Source organism: Aphelocoma coerulescens, chromosome 3, assembly GCF_041296385.1.
Source record: "Aphelocoma coerulescens isolate FSJ_1873_10779 chromosome 3, UR_Acoe_1.0, whole genome shotgun sequence".
NCBI lineage: Eukaryota > Metazoa > Chordata > Aves > Passeriformes > Corvidae > Aphelocoma > Aphelocoma coerulescens.
In genome coordinates, this window is record NC_091016.1 from 18509873 (window position 1) to 18531153 (window position 21281).

The window sequence follows — 21281 nt, forward strand, 5'->3', positions numbered from 1 at the left end:
GCAAACATTCCCCTTCCCAAGAGTGTTTAGGAATAACATCCAGCTGAACAGTGGAGTTGTTTTGCATTTGCAAGAGGGTAGCAACTCAGAGAAGCTGAGATGTTGCTTTATTAGGAGAGCTAATTAGAGCTCTCAATCCCTAATTCTCCTGGCCTTTTGTGTATGCTCTAAAAGCATTAATAATGGCTGTAGCTTTGTCCAGAGAGATTTGTGACAGGAGGAATTGCATGTCAGAGGAACAGCCGTGCAGAAAATGTGAGCTGGAACCTCTGGCTCAGAGAAGTTGTGACAATGTACAGTGAGCAGAACACTTGATCTGTGCCAGCCACTGCATTTGCTTGAACTACACTTGCTGGTTGAGGATGTGACTCTTTCTGTCCTGCAGGAAGGATCTATGTTCTAGAAAAATCTCTTGTGAAAACATTTCTTAGCACAGAGCACGCTGGAGGTTAAAGCTGCCTCTCGGTGACAGTGATTTTCCATTCTAAAGGACCAAGATTCAGGCTAGTTCTGGTAGCAGTGACTTTCCTACCTCCTTTCTTTAGTCAACCTGGCTGCTGCATTAAAACAGAAAATGAATGCTGCGGAGCTGAACAGGAGTGGAACATGCAGTTCAGTTTCTGCTTTTCTAATGCCCAGATCCCTTACTAAACACAAGGCCCATTTCCCAAGACCTTCACAGCTGTGCTGTGCAACTGGCCCTCTGGGAAATCTGAAATAAAGCTCTGATGAAAAGTCAGAGCACAGGAACCAGGGTCTGTCCCAGAGCTACAGCAGCTGCCTGAAGGGGACGAGCCATGGGCTTAAATCCACATGAATTGGAGTGAAGGGCTGAGAAAGTAATCATTTTGACTGAAGGAGAGGGACAGGAGCAAGACAAAGGCCTTAAAAGAAATGGGAATGATGGTGCCTGTTCCTGGAGGGGATTGCTGGTAGGCTTTGGTGATGGAAGAATGCCCAGGCTGGCACTGCTGGCAGCGTGGGATGAGTAACAGCACAGTCCTGTATTCCTGCTGCAGGGCTGGGGGTGACTGAAGCAGATACCAAAGCAGAACTTACCCAGCAGCGCTAAGGTTGGCAAAGACCTCTAAGGTCATCAGAACCAACCCTCAGCCCAGCACCACCTTTTTCACCACTAAACCATGTCCTTAAGTGCCATATCCACACATCCTTTGAACACTTCCATGGATGGTGACTCTGCCACTTCCCTGTGCAGCCCATTCCCATATTTTACATGCCTTCCTGTGAAGAAATTTTCCCTAATATCTGATCTAAACTTCCCCAGGCACAATGAGGCCATTTCCAACATTACACCAACAGGGGAATGAATGAAGAGGAAGATGTACCAACACTCTTTAGCACAGGGAAAATTCCAGGCTGACTTGTGAGGAACTGGTAGATTATAGGAAAGGGTCAGGGCACATGCAAAACGTCACACATATTCTGAGATTTACTTAAAAGTGTATGAAGGTCAGTGTGATGTTGGTAGCTCAGAACTAACCAACAATCCAGCCTCTAGCACTAGGACAGCTGAAACGTTTGAAGTGTAACTACAAATGAAGGAGGAACATCAAAAACACTGACCACAACTCTCTACCTATTTCTTAGGTCAGTCACAGCACAGGTGACCTAAGGAAAAGGTCAGGAAAGCTGTAGTTCAATAGAGCAAAGTATCCAGTGCCTTTGTATTTTCAAAAGGATCTGGTTATTTTTCCTGAAAGCTGTTAAAGGGAAATAGATTTTCTCACATATTCCTTTTCTTCCCACTGTGCACTTGTACAGATGTGTTAGAACCAGTGTGTTGTAGCTTCAAGAGCACCATCATTCCCCTTTCCATTTCCTCCTCAAAGCTTAATGTGGGGAGGTGGGAAAAAAAGACAGAACATCTGCATTTCTAACAGTTCCCTGTTTTATTGCAGTACATCAAAGGAGGTTAATATTAAGTGTGTTACCAACATAAAATATTGGTGGTAAGTCATTTTTACATTGTTGACTGTTCCACCTTAAATATTTCTGTGCAAAAGAATCTACATCATTGTTCTGTAGCAGAGAATCTCTTACAATGTCCCCTACAACATTGAGGGCATTAAACAAAAGAGTGAGAAGAGGCAAAAAGCAGAATCTTTCCCCCACACGCACACTTGTCAGCTTTTATACTCTAAAACAAAAAAGTGATTACATCTATGCCATGCAAAACTGTACAATAATATTACAATGAAAAACCTAAAAAACATATTTTAAAAATAAATGATATGAAACTGTCATACATAAAAAGGCAGGTATAGCAACACTGGTTTGTTTGTGGATTTCTTCCCTGTAGATGTGACTTTCTTAAATGAAGAATGAAACTAGGTTGTACTGAGCTGTGGCTGGAATGAGAGGAGTTGGAATTCACACTGTAAAGCCTGCAGCAGAGCGGCTTCTGGGGGTGTTTATCTGTATAAAGTGTGAACACAAAGTGCACAGAAGGGTGCATTTTGTGCTAGTGCAGAAAAGTTGTCCCACTTCCTCCATGGAACGGGCTCGTATTAACAAAAGAACCCACAGCAGGAATTGCTACGTGCCACTTTGATTCTCAGACTAAGGCTCAGGAGCTGTGGGTACTTGCACTGCAGTAAGTTTTACCCTTAATGCATTCATGTAAAATTAAACAGCATTCACAAAATGGAAAAGAAACCCTTTTTCCACCCAAGAGCATGTTTGTCCTATCATTCAGGGTCTGGCCATGCAATACAACACGGGGCCAGAATCTGCTTCTGCATTAATAATCCAACTGTTCTGTTTGGAAAGGATGACACACACTATGAACCAGTTAGGTGCAGTTGACCTACATTCCTATAAATAAATGATGCTTTTTGGACTTTTTTGGTATGGCAAGACCCTTAACTTCCCTCTGCCATATACCTGAGAATAACACACCTGGGTTGTAACTCATCAGAATCAAATCAAGGAGAGAACATTCCTGACTCAGTTTTGAAACTCATTTAAATGGGCAAAATGCACATTCTTAACAAATCACAGCAACTAAGGGAGGGGAAAAGAAGCAACTACTTCACCACAGCCTCAGGAATGTTTTTTTGAAACCACCAGCTGTCTTCTACAGGCCAAAGGCAAGAGAGAAGAGAGTACTGTAACGCTGCTTTTGGGTTTATGAAATGTGGGAGGAAGCCACATACCTGTGTGTGCACATGTGCAGGGGAAAACTATTTACCAAACCTATTCCATCCTATAACCTGGAATCCTTAGTAGCTGCCTGAATCTGTTCAGATCCTTGTTGCCATTAGAAGAGGAAAAAAAAAAAGGCAAAACCTCAACAACCCATCTGTTTAAGCACTGTCAAAAATGCAAACACCTTCAGTCTCAGCCAAAAGGAAAAAAATCAGCTAGATACACATCCTGTGTACAGAGAACACGTGCCACAGTCAGGAATTCAGTGGGAGATTTTAAGCTCCCAGAACAAAACACAGCCCTCGACCTGTGAAGTTGAAGCAGTGCTACAGTGCAAAGGAGCAAACATCAAACCTCAGGAGACAATTGCCTTGGAGATACCAGTCAAGAGTCTTACAGTTCAAATGACCAAGTTACTTTTCCTAGCCCAATGAGCCTTTAGAAAGCTCAGCTGCAGTATGCATACCAACAAAGAGAGATGAGTGTGGTTTCAAATTGAGTCTGTAACCAAATGGTCCCCAAATATATAAAACTATTGAAGTCCTAGGAGAATTTTTCTCTTTTCAAATAAGTGATGTGGCCATTTGCTTTTCAACTGAGAGAACAGTTGCTGTTTCTCTTTTGAACAGACATCTATAAAAATGCACAGGACCAAACTAATGCTTAAATAAATCCTAGCAGAGATTGCTGAGGCTCAGACATTGTAGTGTACAAACAGCATAGGCCTGTGGAGCTCTCATCCTCTGAGCTTAGTGTTGTAACACAGCTCTGCCTGAAAATGCCAGGGGTTGGTATCAATAGATTGCAGGCACTGGAACTGAGTAAACACAGGGGTTTACTCAATTTAATTGTTTGCTGTGTTGTGGCTCTTTGGGTTTCATTTTCAGATAGAGCTTTAGCACAACTGCGAAAAAAAAAGTCCATGGGAAAAGATCCTGTGACCCTCTCTCAGGGGACTGCCATGCAGGCTGCTCTGTCTTCAATGACTGCTCTTTACATGCCTTCTCTCAACATCAAAATAAGATTATTGTTTAAATACAACATACAGTAAATACAAAACTAGTCTGCAAAGGCTTTGAAAAGTGTGTGGACATGCTTCACCAAAACAAGGGAATTGTGGGGGAAAAGCAGTGGCTATACTTGAAGCAATATGCAGCCTTTAAAAAGAAGCTGATGTGGAATTTCAGTAATGCCAATAACACCCTGCCTATCTGTCCTTCTGAAATACATAAACTTTTCTGGGAGGAATTACTTTCAGATGCTTTGCTGTTTGCTAAAGCTTTTAATTTCAAATGCCAGGCTTGCAAAGTAGTAGGTTTGAAGTGAAAACAAACAACCAGCTTGCTACTCTGAAATACCCCAAAACGAGAGACAGGCATTTGATATGATGGTTTCTACAATAATTTCTTGAATTCCTGTCCCAAGGTAACATTGAATGAGCTTAAACTTGGATAAGCCTCTTGATTCAGAGTGAAAGAGAAATCTTACCTAGGAGACCCAGCATGATTAAATGGATTAGATGATCTGTGTCTTGTTCCCTATGTCACATTTAGATCATACCTGGAAATTACTGTACATGGTTTGAACTTACCTATAACTTCTATTAGGGAAGACAGAAACTGCAAAACCCCAAACACCTCTGTGTGGGTGAAACTCTACATAACTGCTGACTGCTGCAAGAATACAGAATGGTTTAATGAGAGCCGTAACAAGTTTCCGAAACCCACAAACCCCAACATTCTAAATACAAAAAGCCCTTGTGTGTTTGAGTATGGTCATAGTATGAAGTCAGCAACAATACTACTGGGAAGAGAGGCTCATCCCGAATGAAAAGCACATCTGCCTTGCTAACTAAAGAGAAGAGACATCTTCCTCTTACCATACATTTGTGCACCAGTTTTTCACTTTACTCTGTCGACTGGGTGACCACCTCAGCTTTGTATTGATTTTTCCAACTTCAGTGGGTTCTGCTTTCCACTGCAATGCTTCCTGCCCTCCAACCTGCCCTGCTTTTGGAACCAAACAGCAGGTGAACACATAGAAACAACTGCAAATTGCACAAACCCACAGCACAGGTAGGGGGCAGAGGAAAACCAACCTTGCCAGTGCAGCAGTTGTGGGTCACTGGGCATCTTTGACTACCACAGTGTGAACAGTGTGAGGTCAGTCTTCAAGGTTCTTCATTGCTACAGTGACAGCAAAGCCAGCCAGGGCCAGCTTTGGGCTAAGGGCACTCGTTTGGCTGATGTGTATTAGCAACCAGTATTTATTTGGTAATGACACTAAGAGTTTGCTGCTTAGGGATGGTCAAGGAGATGTGGAAGGCTGCTCCCTTCTGAGTTAAAACCTGCTCAAAGGCTGACCCAGGGAAACAGTTTTCCTGCTGAATCCAGCTGCATTGAACTCCCTTGCTGCCTGAAGGACCTCTCCTGTAGCTGCTGCAAGGCTCCAGCTCACAGGTGGCACACACGGAACCAGGGCAGCCGCCGGGCTGACCGGCGCCCGCGGCTGCTGGGACAGGGCCTTGCTGCCAACTGCTGTCATTTTTGAAAAGGATGGGGACTATGAGGAAAGTAGGAATTACAGCTTCAGTTCTGCTACGGCCAGGAGGAGAGAAGTGTTGTGAGAGCACTGCAGGGGCTGTGCCAGCAGTGCAGCGAGCGCTGCGCACACGGAATCTCTGTCCTGCGGGAGGTTTTAGCCAGGCCTCCGAGTCTGTAAATCACCGAGCATGAAAACAGGGACAACACAAATCTTAAATTAAAGGCTCTCTTAAATAAGCATCCATCTTCTGCTGCATACACAATGCTTTTTTTCTTTGAATATATACATACGTATTTTACTCTAACATCTGCGTATTTATTTAAACTCTGTACTGTAGTAAAATATGCATCATTTTAATCAATAAGGATTTGCTGGCGACAATCAGATTGACATTCAAACGTGGTGGCTGAAAGCTTTTATGTGCCTCTGACATACTGATCATTCCCCATGGAGGGGAAGGGGGTCTCTGTGCTACTTTTGTACAGTACAATGAGCTATTGTATGAAAACAAAATCCCTCTGAATTTTCTCTTGTTGATACTGGTCTGGTCTACTTACGCTACCTTTTGGGAAGTGGGAGTGGGATAAATATGTCTTTAAAAATGAAGCAGCTGTAACCACAAAAATGAAACCAATACTAATACAAATCTACAGCATCTGATATTTACCAACACCCTAGCTTTGCTCATTTGCTGCTGTCAGATCTGGGGAGGTGAGGCAGTGCTGAACGGTGCTGAAGACAACCAGCTTTTACCTTCCTCTGTACCCCACTCCCAGATCGTTTTCAGACAGGGAATGGGGAGGGTTAGGAGGATGAAGGTGAGAACTGGAGCAAGTGAAGGGGACAGCCATGGGGACAGCAAGCTGATGTGATGCCAAATCTGAATGCTGAAGCAGTTCATGAGTCCCAACTCACGTGGTCAGAGCTCTCCAGGGAGAGGCTCTTGGTCTTGTGAGGAGAAACCGGGCTGGGAGGGCTGCTGAGGTTGGAGCTGTTTGATGCCGTCGAGTGTCTTGGAGAGTCAGAGTCCTGCAGCCCAGAGACACACAAGAACACAAGTAAGTGACAGGATAACAAGTCTGAGGGTGACTGAGAGTGTCTCAGCAACAGTGGCTGCACTCAAGGGCCTCTGTGGATTTTGCTTGTGTCCAAAAATACTGAGGGATCTTTTTTGCACACAGCTTCCAGGGACACATGAGATTAAGCGGTCAGGTCACTCTGCTTTCAGCAGGCATAAGTGATACTGATGTAAGGACACAGCACCAGTGGGATTCTGGCAGTCTGTGTGTTGCCAAGGGCTGCTTGGCCAGCAGAGTGTGTAGCTTCAGGCTGCCTGTGAAGCTGCAACAGCTCCTGCCTTTTCACAGACCATGATTGAGATGTTCTTGCACTAAAATGAGAAATCTTTGTGGCTTCATCACAGCTCCCTCTTCTATGCCAACCCCAGGGTATCAATTCAAAGCATCCTGTTGAGTTATTGCAGTTTGATCTTCCAGAGTACAGCAGGATGCAACTCTGAGCCTGAATTTGGGCCCACAGCTGCCTTCCAGCTTCAACTGGTAGGACATATCCAGTACCACGAAAAGTCTGTGTGATCTCTCATTTTCACACTCTTTGGTAAGAAAATGGGTTGGGGAAGTTTTGCAGGCCAGCTTCAGATTGAAGCCTCCCATGTGAAACATTCTTGGCTGAAGGGACTGAGTTTAGCACTGGGCAGGATTTCAGTCCTATCATAGTGACAGTCTTGACTGCACAGAATAGAAATCATTAAATCCAGTTCCTGCTCTAAATGAAATTATAATTCTTAAACTACCTTGTTAACTTCTGAGTACAAAATGTCTCCAGTGAAATGGTTGCTAAGATAGCTTATGAATCTTTGCACATAAAGGTCAAAAGGAGTATCAGCACTTCAAGCTGTGGTATGCCACTATCAAGCTGTTACTCTACTGGGCCAGAATTTGGGGGAGCATCACTACCCACACATCTCCAGGTAAGGAGTGCAGAGAGCTTTTTCTGCATCTTAAATACCAGGACCAGAGCTGACACTTTGACCAAACTCTTCTGCAGCCTGAATACAGGAAATCCATCTCTCCATTGTCAATGACTCCCCAGCTTGTAGCCAAACCCATGACAGGAGTGAACTGCCTCATCTGTATCAACACCCTTAAGGTTCCTCCTGTTCTGCTGTCACTCACCTCTCGCTCGTAGTCCCTTGTGGGTGCATCGCTGCCCTGGTCCAGGCCCCCCGAGGACAGGGACCCGTCGGAGGGCGATGCCATGGGCTGGCGCTTTGCCCCGTAGCTCCCTCCCGAGAATTCCCTCCGCAAAGCGCTGCCGTTCTGTGCAGATGATCCTGCAACACCCAAGGAATTGAACTGTTACAGACCCCACTCAACTCACTAGGAACTTGTTTAGGTGTTTCTCTGGCTAGTTCTGCTTTCCTGCAGTGTGTCCCAAAGTCCCTAGCTCATGGCTTGCAGGCTATGTGGGCTTTTATCTTGTCTGCTGCAATTGTTCCTGTGGATTCTCCAGTCCTTCCCTTGGCATGCCAGCATTGGAGCACTTTACCCAGCACAGCCACAGTGTTCCCGACAAAGGTGGCAGTTGTAGAAACAGCTGTGGGGGCTGCATAATTCCAGTGCTCTCTTTTCAATGCAATGCCACTCTTCCATTCCAGCAGCCAGTTTCCTATTGCTTTATCTTCACACTGGCAGCAAGAGAGGCATCAAGAACTACACACAGCTCAGCGACAAAATTAATAACCATGGAGCTCATGAACAACTTGTCACTGATTTAAAATACTTGAGCAGGACCAAAGCAGCCCCAGGGCTAAGAATGCAATTTGAATTCTAACACCAATTTAAAAAACTTGACAAATTACAAATGTGGGACTCTCAAAAGCACTACCTGCTTATTCCCGTGCTCCTTTGAAAGCAGGACTAAAATACTCTGCTGGCCCTCAGCAGCAGTGCAGTCAGCCATCACTTTGGAAAATCCTTATCCAGCATGGACAGAAGCAGCTGCAGGCAGCCCTTTCCCTGAAACACTTGTGCACAGCCCCCAAAGCAACACAGCTCTGTTTGCTTACGTGCTGCTAACCCGCTGCTCGCGCTCATGGATCGTCCTGGCTCCGTGCGGGATTTCGTGATCGACGGGATGCTGACGGAGCCGCTGAACACCGTCCGGCTCTCCTGGGGCCGAAGGTTCTGAAATGCACACACACACGACACGTTCACTTATCCACTGCTGGCTCAACCTGGCATTCTGTGGAGTGAGGCCCCGAAACACATCAAAGCCCCGACCTTACCAGAGCCGAGTATCTGGGCAGCAAGTCAGCAAAAATTGCAAAATAATATTCTGCAGTTTAGTGCAGAGACTGGCAGCACACGCAACACGGCAGTGAAGTGCTGAATTACATGGACATGTGCAGGCAACTGAAAGAATACATCTAGTAATTCCAGAATTTCCCTGGAAGGATGGTTTGCAAGCCTAATTAAGCTGCTGTAGATATACTCAAGTTACACTGCCTTCTTTCTGAACACAAGCTTCCAAGGATCTCATTAAAATTTCTCTTTGATGCCATCATTTGTGCCATGATTGTGTAAGTGGTTACAATAACCAGGTTAATCCCTAAGGCTTGCAGAGTTATGAACAGATAGTGGATCAATCTGTATAGCAATTACTTATGAAATTCCAAAGGTGTTAACAGCATCCCTCCAAACCTACACCAGCTGAGCCACAGTGAGAAGCAGCCTCCTGTTTCCAGCCTGCACAAGGAGGAGGACCAGAGCACGTGCCACTGTTTTTCTACATATTTTGATAATTGCTCCCGTTTTGAGTCCTGAGAGTTCCAGTGGGATTTTCCAAATTAATCACTTACTGGACTGAAGCGGTCCTTTACTGAGGAGATAAACCACAATTTCCCTACTTGGATATGGCAGTTCCTCAAACATAACTTGTCTTTGAAAGAAGGGGAAAGAGTACTTTGAAGTGAGTTCTGGGAGATTTTATTTCTGCTTCTGTTAACCTACAGCTGACTTCAGGGGAGAAGACTTCTCAGATATTTAGCCCCTCTCTCTGTATATGAGCTGGCTTCCTAGCCCAGATGGACTTCCTCATGTGTGTCATTTCAGCTCTGGCTAAATATGAGGCCTCATCCTGCTCATCAACAGAGCAAGATCTGCACTATTAAGTCAATACCATTAACTGGAATTAGGTTCAGGGAACTTCATAGATGCACAATGTGAAAGAACTGCAGAGAGCTCTAAGAATTACTTCCCTTACTATTTACAGACCCCCCCTCTGCAATAACTGTTTGTTTCCTCCTGTTTATATGTAATTATTTCCCCATCCTCACTCTGAGATGAAGTAGCCACAATGTAAAACAATAGTTGCAACTGCAGTGCTTCTTTAAACGAGGGTGTTATGAAAAGTTCAGACCAGAACAAAGACTCCACCCCCACGAGGATATTCTCAGAGGCCCTCAGTACTACTCATGCCTCTATCTGTATTTTAAAATGGGTAATTAAATTGAGGCTTTGTAAGGAACAGATTTTACACAGGTCAGACTTTGTCAGGTAGATTTTACCAACCTGCTGCCAAATCCAGTCTTGCAATGATCCTTAGAATCATTGCTCTGACAGACTCCTTTGATCTTACAGTCAACCCTTGGCTTTTCATTCTCCCAGGGTGCCAGAAATGGCTGATTTTTAACGTGCAGCAAATAAGAATTAAAATCTCTCCTCTGTTCCCAGAAGTCTCACAAACACCAGCAAAAGAGAATCAGACCTTACCAATGAAAAGCCCTTTTTCATTCTCCCTTCTTCCACTGCTGCACAATGAGGATTTATACCTAAAGGCTTAAAAAAGTCTCTTAAATTATTTGTGGGATTATACTGCTGTCTCTTGCTTAGCTTCTTCCCCCCTGCTTTTTTTTTGTTTCTAAATGTGAATAACCGACCTACTTGGTAGTACAAAATACTGAGTTCCTGCTTCCTCACCATGCAATAAAGTGAGATGCAGAGTTTGAGCATCCTGGCTGTACCTGAACTATGGAGGCTCACTCCCCATACAATACACAAAGGAACTGAGGGGCTGAGGGATAAGTTATGCTGTGTCTTGAGAAAGAAAGGAAATCCAAGGGCAGCACCACATGTGCACTGGGGTTAGTACACTGGGGTTGCAAGGCTGGTATAAACCTACAGTGGATCATTTTGCAAAGAGAACAATTATGTTTAATGATAAGGTGATTAACCTCCTTCATAGTGACTGAGCAGACAACATACAGACATCAGGGGAAGGAGGGAATGGGTGGGTGCACAAAAAAAGATTCATTTGTTTTAATAGTGTGTTCTAGAGATGATTATTTTTCATTATCTCAGTTTGCAACGTCCATGTAATTCCTCGTAGAAAGTCTCTCCACAAAGCAAATCTTTCATTGTTCTTTGTTCTAAAAATAAAATAAGCACATGCCAGAGATGCTGGCATTTTGGACCAAACCTCCTGGAAGTCGTGTGCACATGATGCAGGAAGGGGATTCAAAGGAAAATAAAGGGTGGTTATTAGCAGTAGTTATGAAGCAGCACAATGCAGCAGGTTAAAAACACAAAAAACAAAAGGAAACCTGAGCTTGCTTTACTTAGAGAGAAAAAAACCCCTCATTTCAAGCAACAATTGAAATCCTAGCAGGAAGATTCATCCCCACTGCTGAACCAAATGGAGAAAGGTGAGAGAAGAGGCGGGGGGGAATCAGCAGCAGACAAGCTGCTGCTGAGCAAAGTGAATCACTGTGAAATGGGGTGAGAGGCCCAGAATAGTTCGGGGCCTCCCATTCCAGCAGGAGAGTGGAGCTGTGGGTTACGTAGGTGCAATCACTGCCAGCGTTACAGAGCCTCTGCTCCCGCTCCAACTGCTCCCTGGGCACCTTCTCTGGCACTGGGATGAGGGACAGGGTCTGACTGGACAGGTACAGCACCCACAGGAACTGTTCTGCCTCTGTTCCTCTGTCCATTGTGCTGCTCGTTCCTGTTTTGGGGTTTGTTTTAAAGTAGTGCTCTGTTCATCACACTGTAAACCTCAGCTTTTAACTCTTCCATGAAATAATACAACAGACTCTAAAAGCCTACTTTAACAGGTCATTTTTCAACTTCCCTATGGATTCCATGCTGTCCTGGTTCCAATATCCAATCCTACCTGGGACCATGGCACTCTTCTTACACTAAAATCTCCAAACACAAAGGGAGGATGAACAGACATGAAACCAAACTCACAGCCTGGCTTTCCTTACAGCTTCCAGCACCTCTACCCTCAAGTCAAAAAGGAGACAAACACTTTTCTTCATACAAGACTAAACCTCTAGTGCTCTAAGAAGCTAACAGGGGCAGGATCTCGACCCTCCAGGTTTCCCACTTCACTTTTCTTCCTCCAATTTAGGCTAGGAGGCTGCAACATTAGGGTGAAGGATGCTCCTAAAGAAAAAAATTGGGAGTTACAGTCTGAAACACCAGGGGTCATTCCTTACTGATCCCAGGGAGACTACTCACATGAGAAAGGGAGGGTAGAGGGAGGGTCACAGTCCGGTGATACATTGCTGCATATTAAACACAGACAATTTTATAGTACAGTTGGATTAAAATAACCCTGTAAAAACCAGAACTCAAATACAGCTTCAGTGACCCTATAATGACCCTCTAGGAGAGAAACAGCTTTCAATTCAACTTAACAGTTTTGGGGTTTTTTTTTGCATTTCAGCAGAGCATTCCTCTTGTGTTTAATGGCTGTGACAACCAGGACCTTACAGCAGTGACACATAACCATGCACATAACCAGTCAAAGCTCAGCTGTGCAAATTGGTTTTGGAGCCATATGGAGGAGCTTTATTTTTCTCCTGCATTTTTAAATCCTGTCTAGTGTTGGATGCAGGTATGTTTCCAAAACCTTCCCAGCGACAGGGATCCAGCACGGCAGCCCAGAGGCACTCGAAGCAGCCTGGCAGTGAAGGTTTGCCATGAGGGGTGTCCAAGGGCCACAGAAACCAAGAGCAATGTTCCCATGAGAGCAATGGGCATGGCCTGGACCCACACAAACTCTGAGCAAACAACAGCATCACACACATCTACCTACAGGTTATTCCTGATTATCTGTGAGCCTGTCGCAGGCAGAACTGCAGGCCCCAGCACGGCACACAGCTGAGATGCACAGCAGGTACCTGTGTGCCTGCTTCACTTTGGTTTGTGTTTCTGTAGGACACAGCACCCCCAGGCAGGCAGACCTGGATGCACAATGCAAGAAAAAAAGGAAAGACTACTTCCATCTCTCCAATTTACTCTGCAACTGGAAGGATGCCTACAGAACAGTATCCTGCCTCAGCCTCTGCCTATAACTACCAGGGTTAAGAGGATCTACATCACCAAGCTGCCACCAACTTCCATTTTTATCTTGTTTCTAACATATTCTAACTTCACTTATTTACTTCAACCTAGAAACTGCCCAAGGCACTACGCGTGTCTCTCCCTCTGTGTACAGCACTGTGCACAAATTCTCTCATTCCACATGAATTCATCATAAACAGCTTGAAAGCGTGGTCCAGCAAAGATCCAGAACCTCTTCCTAATTCAACCTGGTATGCAGCATTCTGACTGCTGGAGGATGAACACTGTGGAAGAGAGAACTTATCATTCAAAATTCCCACAGCCTTCCTGATGATTAAAAATGTTATTCTCATAGCAGAACGTTCAACCCAGTCATTATAAACTTTTCTTTTTTTCTAAGGCCATGAAGTGTCTGTTTCTTGGCATGTCAGAGCTGTGGGAAGACCCCAGCTGATAGCAGAAAGTAAATTGTCTGGGACAAAAGAAAGTGGAGGGGGGAAGGAACAGCTTACAAGGGGTTTTCTCCCACGTTAATAGCCAGGCAAAAGGAAAACCACACAGTGTTAGTAGAGTGAACACCTGACTCAGCCGTTCATACCCTCAGAGTGACAAAGTCTGGAGTATCGAGGACAGAGCGTGGAGGCGGGGAAAATGCAGGGTTTATGGAATCGTGAGAGAGGAATTTTTCAGCTGAATTAACAGTCATGTGGTAGATGTGCTCAAAGTTGCTCGGAGAGGAGATCAGACGGGAGTGATGATGAGGGAATTGATAAGGGGAACGCTGCTATCAAAGACAACAGAGAGAGAAAGCAATGAAGGATGGTTGTACAGGTTACATCGGCACCAGCAGTTCCACAAGCGCAGTCAAACACAGAGCAGGGACAGCAGACAGCAAACCCTGCAGGCTGTCAGCACACAGGGTCTGACACTGCCACCCCCAGTCCTCTGAGCACCTTCCTGACACAGACTCTGACGGGCCTGCTGCCCTTGCTGTTGCTAAAACATTAGAAACAAATAAAACTTTTAACTCATTGGGAATAGATTCTAATATTTATTATTTTTTGATATTTCAAAGAGCACCACAGTTGTAAAAGGTGCTTTACAGACAGTTGAGAAGCATCAGTTCCCTGCCTTGAGGAGCTTACAATCTAAAATAGACATAACACAAACAAAGGAAGGTGAACACAGGTGAGGTGGTGTGGGGAGAAGAAAAGATGAGCATACACAGCAGTTAGAGATCGTTAAGAGATTTCCTTCTGTTATTCATGCATTTTAGAGATTCCATTAAAATGATCACCCGTACAACAAACACAGAGTATTTCCAACAGGAGGGAACGGTCTTTCGGACAGGGTGGGGACACAGGCTGTGTGGGAAGGTGAAGGGGTTAGTGTCAGACCACTGGGACAACTCTCTCTCTGCAGACAGGTGACCAAGGCCCATGTCCTGCTCCACACTGGCTTAATCCCGACAGTGCTGAGGGGACCTGGCACTGCCACCCCTGTGCCACAGAAGATGAGGCCCTCCCTCAGCACATAAAATGTGAAAGCACTGGGAAATTCCAATGTTTTTAACAGGTCAGCTGAGCAGCGCGCTCCCAAAGTGTGATGTAAAGAAGGAGAAGGGAGAATAACCCTGCAAATTGAACAGGAACAGTTTCTCATTCATCTCTACAGAATGGGCTGACACAAGTGCTCTTAAAATTTAAAGTCATCTACATTCAGATTTAATGGAAGAGTGTTTCAAGGCTCTGTCTCCCTCCCTGTGCCATCTGTACATGCTCAGCCAGGGCTGCACTGGGCTGGTTTCCTATGGACACAGCAAATCAGAACACCTTTTCTCCTTTCTAACTTCTAAGTTCCTTTTCCCCTTTCCAACTGATTTCATCTCCTTAAAACAGATATTTCTGAGTAACATTAGAAATGTTAGGACTTAAAATATAAAATATGGTAAAAATATAGCTTACCCCTCCACTAAACCTAAGGCACTACTTTTTGTATGTGGAACGTATTAAAGTCTGGAAGAACATTAAGTCACATCCCAATACATATTATATCAAACATTATTGTTACTGTTTTCTTCATTTCAGCTGGTAAAATCCAACTTTTTTTTTTTTTTTTTTTTAAACACATGGTTATTATGAGGCTTTGCCTGTTAACCAAAACATCAATTACCACATTATGGCATATAAGACATAATATACATTAAATTGTTCTTTAAGTAACTTTAGCAGCATCTAAATATCAGTACAAGAAGCCACCATTCCAAAATGGTCCAGGACAGCAGACTTTGCCGAGTTATCTGCTCACAACAGAGAACCTGGCAGCAAAGCCAGCTACATTCCTAAAAGCCAATATAAGGGAGATATGGCAGTGTCTAAAACCACAAGCTAAAAAGCAGAGGGTAGGCCAGCTGCAGATCATGAAAATATTTAGCCAGCATTCATGAATGTGAGAAAGCCACGATATGGCAACATTTTAAAAATGATACTCCATGGCACTTTCTCCATGGACTCCACCATTAGATGCATGCATGGGGTTCCCATTTTCTTTAAAGAATACCAAATATAGATAAGTATTCATTTACTCTAAAAGTTTCTCAATTGAAACAAGCAAAGCTTCACACATCATCTAGAATGGAAGTAGAATGGCTCATGTATAATGAGGTCAAACTGAAGCATAATGTTCAAATATAATGGCAGTCAAGACCAGCTTTTGTATATAAAAATACTCAGGCATGCAGAATATGAAAGCAAAATCAATCCTGTACATCTGATGTACACAGAGAGGTGGTCTGTGCTGCAGTAAGTGCAGTTCCAGATTTCAGATCTTCACTACAAAGGAGCATCCACGATAAAGTGGCTTCAAGGGACAAGAGGGCAGAAGGGAGGCCAGACTGTACGGCCAGGTTAATTGGTGACAGGCTGCTAGGGAAGAAAAACATGTAAACAAATAAGTTTGGGGATACACTAACAGGAACGATTCTAAATTGTACAAAACAAGACAATGACCCAGATCCACAGCAATAAAACACAAATATGTACTGATTTACTGCTCTGCTAACAGGAAACAACAGCTTCTGGTTTCTGACGTGTTGCAGCCCACCAACTTGTGTCCCAAAGCCAGAGTGGGAGTGCTCACCATGAAGAAAAGAAGGATGCAAATTTACAGTTGCCTGAAACCCCCTAAACCTGATCTCTCTCTAAGCCTTAGGCATGGTTCTGCCCAAACACCAGGGCTCTACTGAAGTCAAGGGTGTCTGTTCACAGAAAGAATAATGTGGGATTAGGCCAATAGACTGCAACTTCCCACAAACACATCAGTGTCTGGTGCATATCAAGAAAACTGGGAAACACCGGAAAACAACACACAGAGAAAGCATCTTTCCCCCTCGTGTGGCTGCACCAGCAAGGGCAAACACACAGGCAGGTATGTTGTACACAAGCAGGCACGTGATATAACACATCAAATAGAGCAAAAGAGTTTAAAACACTCCCTTTATTCTGGTTACAACACAAATTAAACTCTCTAAAGCTGCTCTTTTAGAAGACACCATTAAAACAGAGGTGGGCAGAGAGCAGGCAGGTTCTGCATCCACCAGGCCAGGGCTTAGGGCAGCACAAGTGCAGGTCCCCTCCTGCCAACAGACACAGCCCAGCCCACCCAGCAAGGGCAATCCCTACCAGTTCTGACTCTGCCTCTCTCAATTCTTGGCATTTCCCCTTGAAAAAGGCAGTGGAGCTGCAGAGAAGAGTTTTGCTCAGATTCACATTGCATCTATTAAGTGAATATGTGTATATTAATGAATAAATATAAACACATCCATATACATAAAATGGTCATTTGCTTCACAAAGTTCACCAATGTGTGCTAGGTAAAAGCTGGGCTGAGCTGGCTATTTAGCTTGTGACAATCTCATTCAACACAGAGATTAAAATATCTCTTCTCTACTAAAACCTACTTACCCTAAGGACCCTTTTGCCCAGACAGCACTATACTGACTCCAGTGAAAGCTCATGGTGGTGAAAAATTTCTGTTGGTAGATCCAGCCAAATTTGAAGGTGCTCAAATAAACCAGAAGAAACTAAATAAAAAGGCCCACTCCACTCTTTCATGCACTTTCTGCATTCTAGTATCCCATAAAAAAAGTAGCTGTACCACCTAAAATAGCTGGATGAAGAGAATTTGAGCAGACTATTAGCCTTGCACTGCTTGCTACCCCCAGCCACAGCCCTCTTTAAATGCAAAAATGTATTTTACCATTCACTTCCACAAACAAGAACAGGCATTCCTCCCATAGTTGGTTAAAAATAAATACCTTCTCTTATGAACCATGCTAATCTATTAAAAAAATACAAAGAAGATGTCCCAGCTGCAAAATCAGGACACATGCTAAGCAACACAGAAATCTCCCAGCTTTTCACCTTTTTGGAATAAGGTAAGAAACTGGTGAAGTAATTCCATGCTCTGGAAGAGGAACCACCATACACATGAACTGTACACAGGGTTGGATGATTACTCTTTACCTTGTGTACTGATTCTTCAGGAAACATTCTCTGTTTCCATGACCTCTTCTGATACTAATTTTCTTTCCAATGAAACATTAGACTCAATACATAACCCCAAATGCCCACACAACTCTTTTTCTTCTATTTTTGTGCCTGATAAACAAAGTTCTTAGTCTGGAATGGATTAAATGAAAACTCAGTCCAGGCAAATACCTTACAGGAAGCTGCTGGAAAAGAAAAAGGTGCCTGGACTGAAGTAGCTCTTGGCAGAACATTTATTTCCTGATTTCAAGTTACATTTTCAAATTCACACACTTTCAAGTCCCGTGCTTGATGCAATTCTGTACCAATTAAGTTAGGAATACAAATACAACATGACATTGCAAGGAACTGATGGAAAAATACACAACAAATTTGCTTTGTCTGCAGTGACATCTCCCAGCATTAAGACTGACACTCTCTTGCAAAAAGGAGGTTTTAGTAATAACTTTTGAAAAAGAAGCTGCAGCAGTGGAACAAGTGCAGTAATCAATTATATACTGTACACATTTTCTAATTCTTCTCATCACTTTTAAGTGTTGAAAGTGAATAATGAATTTTTTTGAAAACACCCTATTGCCTGGTAATAGCACAGTACCAGTCCTAACTTAAAACAGGACCTTTGAGCTAATACAAGGCAAGTGCAATAAGGATGGATTCAAAGCTGAAAGCCATTGAGAGATGACACTGCTGAAGAAATGATGCAGAAAATCCCCTCCCTCCTATAGATAGAATTATTCCTTGTTTTACACTTGTCAGATGTGGGGCTTGATTAAGAGTCCTTGCAGCTTTTGATTGCTATGAACTTTCAACTACTGATGGTGTGACACAGGACGACTTCTGCTCTTCCTATAGAGGTAGCAGATTATTTTCTCTGCTTGAGAAGAGCCACAAATATTTTAAAGAACTTACCAGAAATGGAGAAATTAAGAAAGGTTCTGATCTACAACCTGCCCTGAAGCAAATGATTGTTCTTTGTCTAACATTAGACACATGCATTCTTGTATGCAGGTAAGATAAACACTACCTGCCAACATCTCTTGGATTTGTCATGTGTTTTCTAGACACAGCTCCTTCATTATGTGTTCATTTATAAAAATGATTATCATTTATAAAAATACACACATACAGTACTGTTTTTTTCTCATTACACTGAATATATTTGTTACTGAGAGCCTTCTCAGAGTGTGCCTAATATGAGCTTTAAAATAAATCAAAGTGCAGACTTTACAGTCAAGTGTAACATGAAAGTACCATTTGCTGCAAAAGTGAGGTAAAATGAGTATCCAAAGACCAGAGATTATGCTCCTAAACTCCCAAACTACTGCAACTGCATGGTGCACTTTATTTTTCCAGTCTTACTGTTGTTTCCTCTGCACTTTTCAGCATCAGAAAATCCCAATTTCAGCATCTACTTCCTACTTTATGCACAAACTCCAAGTAGAAATGGTGAACATTTTAGACAGCAGTTCTGTGCTAATGCCTGAGTCTTAAGCTGGAACAAATTTCATCTGTTTTTATCATAACATCTCATCTTTCTTACAGTGCTAATTAGCATCTTCTGAATCACATCTGTGTCACTGTGGACATGTTTAGAAAACCATACAGACCACATAAACACACAAAAGATGCTCAAGGTAGCTTGAAGCAAGCAGTCTGGTACTTCCTTATGAGCAAAGTATTAATTAGTCTTAAGCTCATCACAGATTTCAGTAACTTGCAAATGAATGTATTTTCTACATGAGGTTTTATGGAAATGAACATGTGCTATTACCTGTTTCCTTTTTCCATTTTTCAACTTAAAAGGTTAGATTTTATGCAAGAAGTTCTGTTTCACTGAGACTACTTAATTTGGAGAGAGCAGGAAAAATAGCACGTTTGGCATGGAAAGAAATTCAGGCAACACACACTACTGCATTGCTACAGGAAAACAGGCTGTAAAGAGATAGGCTAAGCTGGTGCTAAAGATGGGAGGAGAAAAAAAAGGAATTGAACTACAGTTCATGGAGAAAGGAATTTCTCTTTCCATACCCACAGAGAGCACAGGCTCAAATCAACAAAATTTTGCCCCTTCATATGGGTCATAAAAATCATCATCAACACTGTGAGGCCAACCTGTCTTAAAACTCCAGAGACAGTGGGCACTCCTCCTCCTCCTCCTCCACTCAATGCCTGTCAACCTCCTTGTTTAAATGTTATTACATACAGCAGATCATGTTTAGCTCCATTTCCCTTGATACACTGTTCCTGATATGAAACACATCACTGGTCATACATTAAAACCATACTTGCTTTTCTCTCACTTATTTGCAGCCTCTGCAGCAGTCAGTCACTCTCACATGTCCTTTTGTACTTACCATTGGGAGGTCTTTGAGAATCTGTATGCCATCTCCTGGACCCATATGTGCTATGTGGTTAAAATTAGTTGGGTTAGAAATTAACTTATTTCTCATTTCTGGATCGCGTAGCATCTCCCTGGAAGAGAAGATACTTTGTTTAGGGATTTCCTCTGACGTGAGGATGGGCATTTATAAAACACGTACAGCTTTGATTATCAGCTATTTTAAAATGGAAATTAGCCAGTCTTTTCCAACCTAAACAATTCCATGATTCTATGACTATTTAACATGTTAACAGTGATAAACCCCGGCTGTCAGTACTGGTGTGAAGAAGCTTCCAGCTTGAAGAGAGGGCAAGGGGCCAGGATAAAAGAATGCTGTTTACAGACTAACAGCCCATGTCCAGTAGTTACCAATATTCAGAGATTGAGCTGATAAAAAGCTCAGTAAGATGAGTAAAAGCCAAACTTACTTGTGATATATTACAAAGTGGAGATGAAAATGAGGTATAAAATATGAAAATAGAATTAAAATAATACTGCAGTACCTTTCTCAGTCTGTGGTCAGAATTAAAAGCTCTTCAAAATGGCAAGGATGCATTTCAGAACTCAGAATAAATAAAATTTTAAAGAGACCAAACGTCATTCAACTCAGAAAAGGCAAGGACAAGAAACGGAATTTTATCTCCACTGCATGCAGTTGTTACTTTCCTTAGAGCGAAAAAGAAAGACAAGCTGGGAGCCAACCAAGGGTGCAAGATGTTGGAAATTAGAAAAGCCAAGTACTCAGTTCTTACAGTGTGGCTTAGCACAGTAGCAGGACACTTCTAGTGAGTGACAGCAAATGGTCAATAACATCCTCTGTGAACACTGCAAGTAGCACAGACCTGTTTTTGTTGCCATTTAGGAAAGTACTTGTAACCTGCTAAACACTCCTATTAGGAATACAGCCTCAAGTTCTATGCCCCCTGAAGAGGTGAGCTTTGTGAGCTCTACAGAAACTTTATGCAGTTAAATCTACAAATCAAAGATGCAGATGTCCTGGAATACTGCTGAGAGTAAAACCTTCTTCAGAAAGAAAGCAAAGCCAGAGTCTGAGAGTAATTAATCCATATGCATAGTTAGCAGTGTAATCTTCTTTTGCAAAGTGTTTATTAGAGATCTTTATATATACACAGTGTATGTGCACACCTATGCACCTGCATACAGTATGTGGAGACATGCATTCCAAATTACAGCCGTTTCACATAATTAATCTGAACTAATTCTGCATCCAGTGCATATCCACAGTCCAACTGGTATTAACACAAATGAAAC

General features: G+C 43.0%; 1 protein-coding gene across 7 annotated transcripts in view; it reads right to left on the reverse strand.

Moving 5' to 3' along the window:
• Nucleotides 1–1891: 1891 nt before the first annotated feature.
• Nucleotides 1892–21281, reverse strand: part of CDC42BPA (CDC42 binding protein kinase alpha) — a 184234-nt gene continuing 164844 nt past the window's right edge. For 4 of the 7 annotated variants that reach the window (XM_069009291.1, XM_069009289.1, XM_069009290.1 and 1 more), the window contains 4 exons: nucleotides 19984–20101; nucleotides 8801–8918; nucleotides 7908–8065; nucleotides 1892–6741 (listed from right to left, as the gene is read on the reverse strand). In XM_069009291.1, coding sequence (XP_068865392.1) covers nucleotides 6610–6741; nucleotides 7908–8065; nucleotides 8801–8918; nucleotides 19984–20101 — 526 coding nt within the window. In that variant the 3' untranslated portion in view covers nucleotides 1892–6609. The other 3 variants (XM_069009295.1, XM_069009292.1, XM_069009294.1) reach the window with 3 other exon arrangements.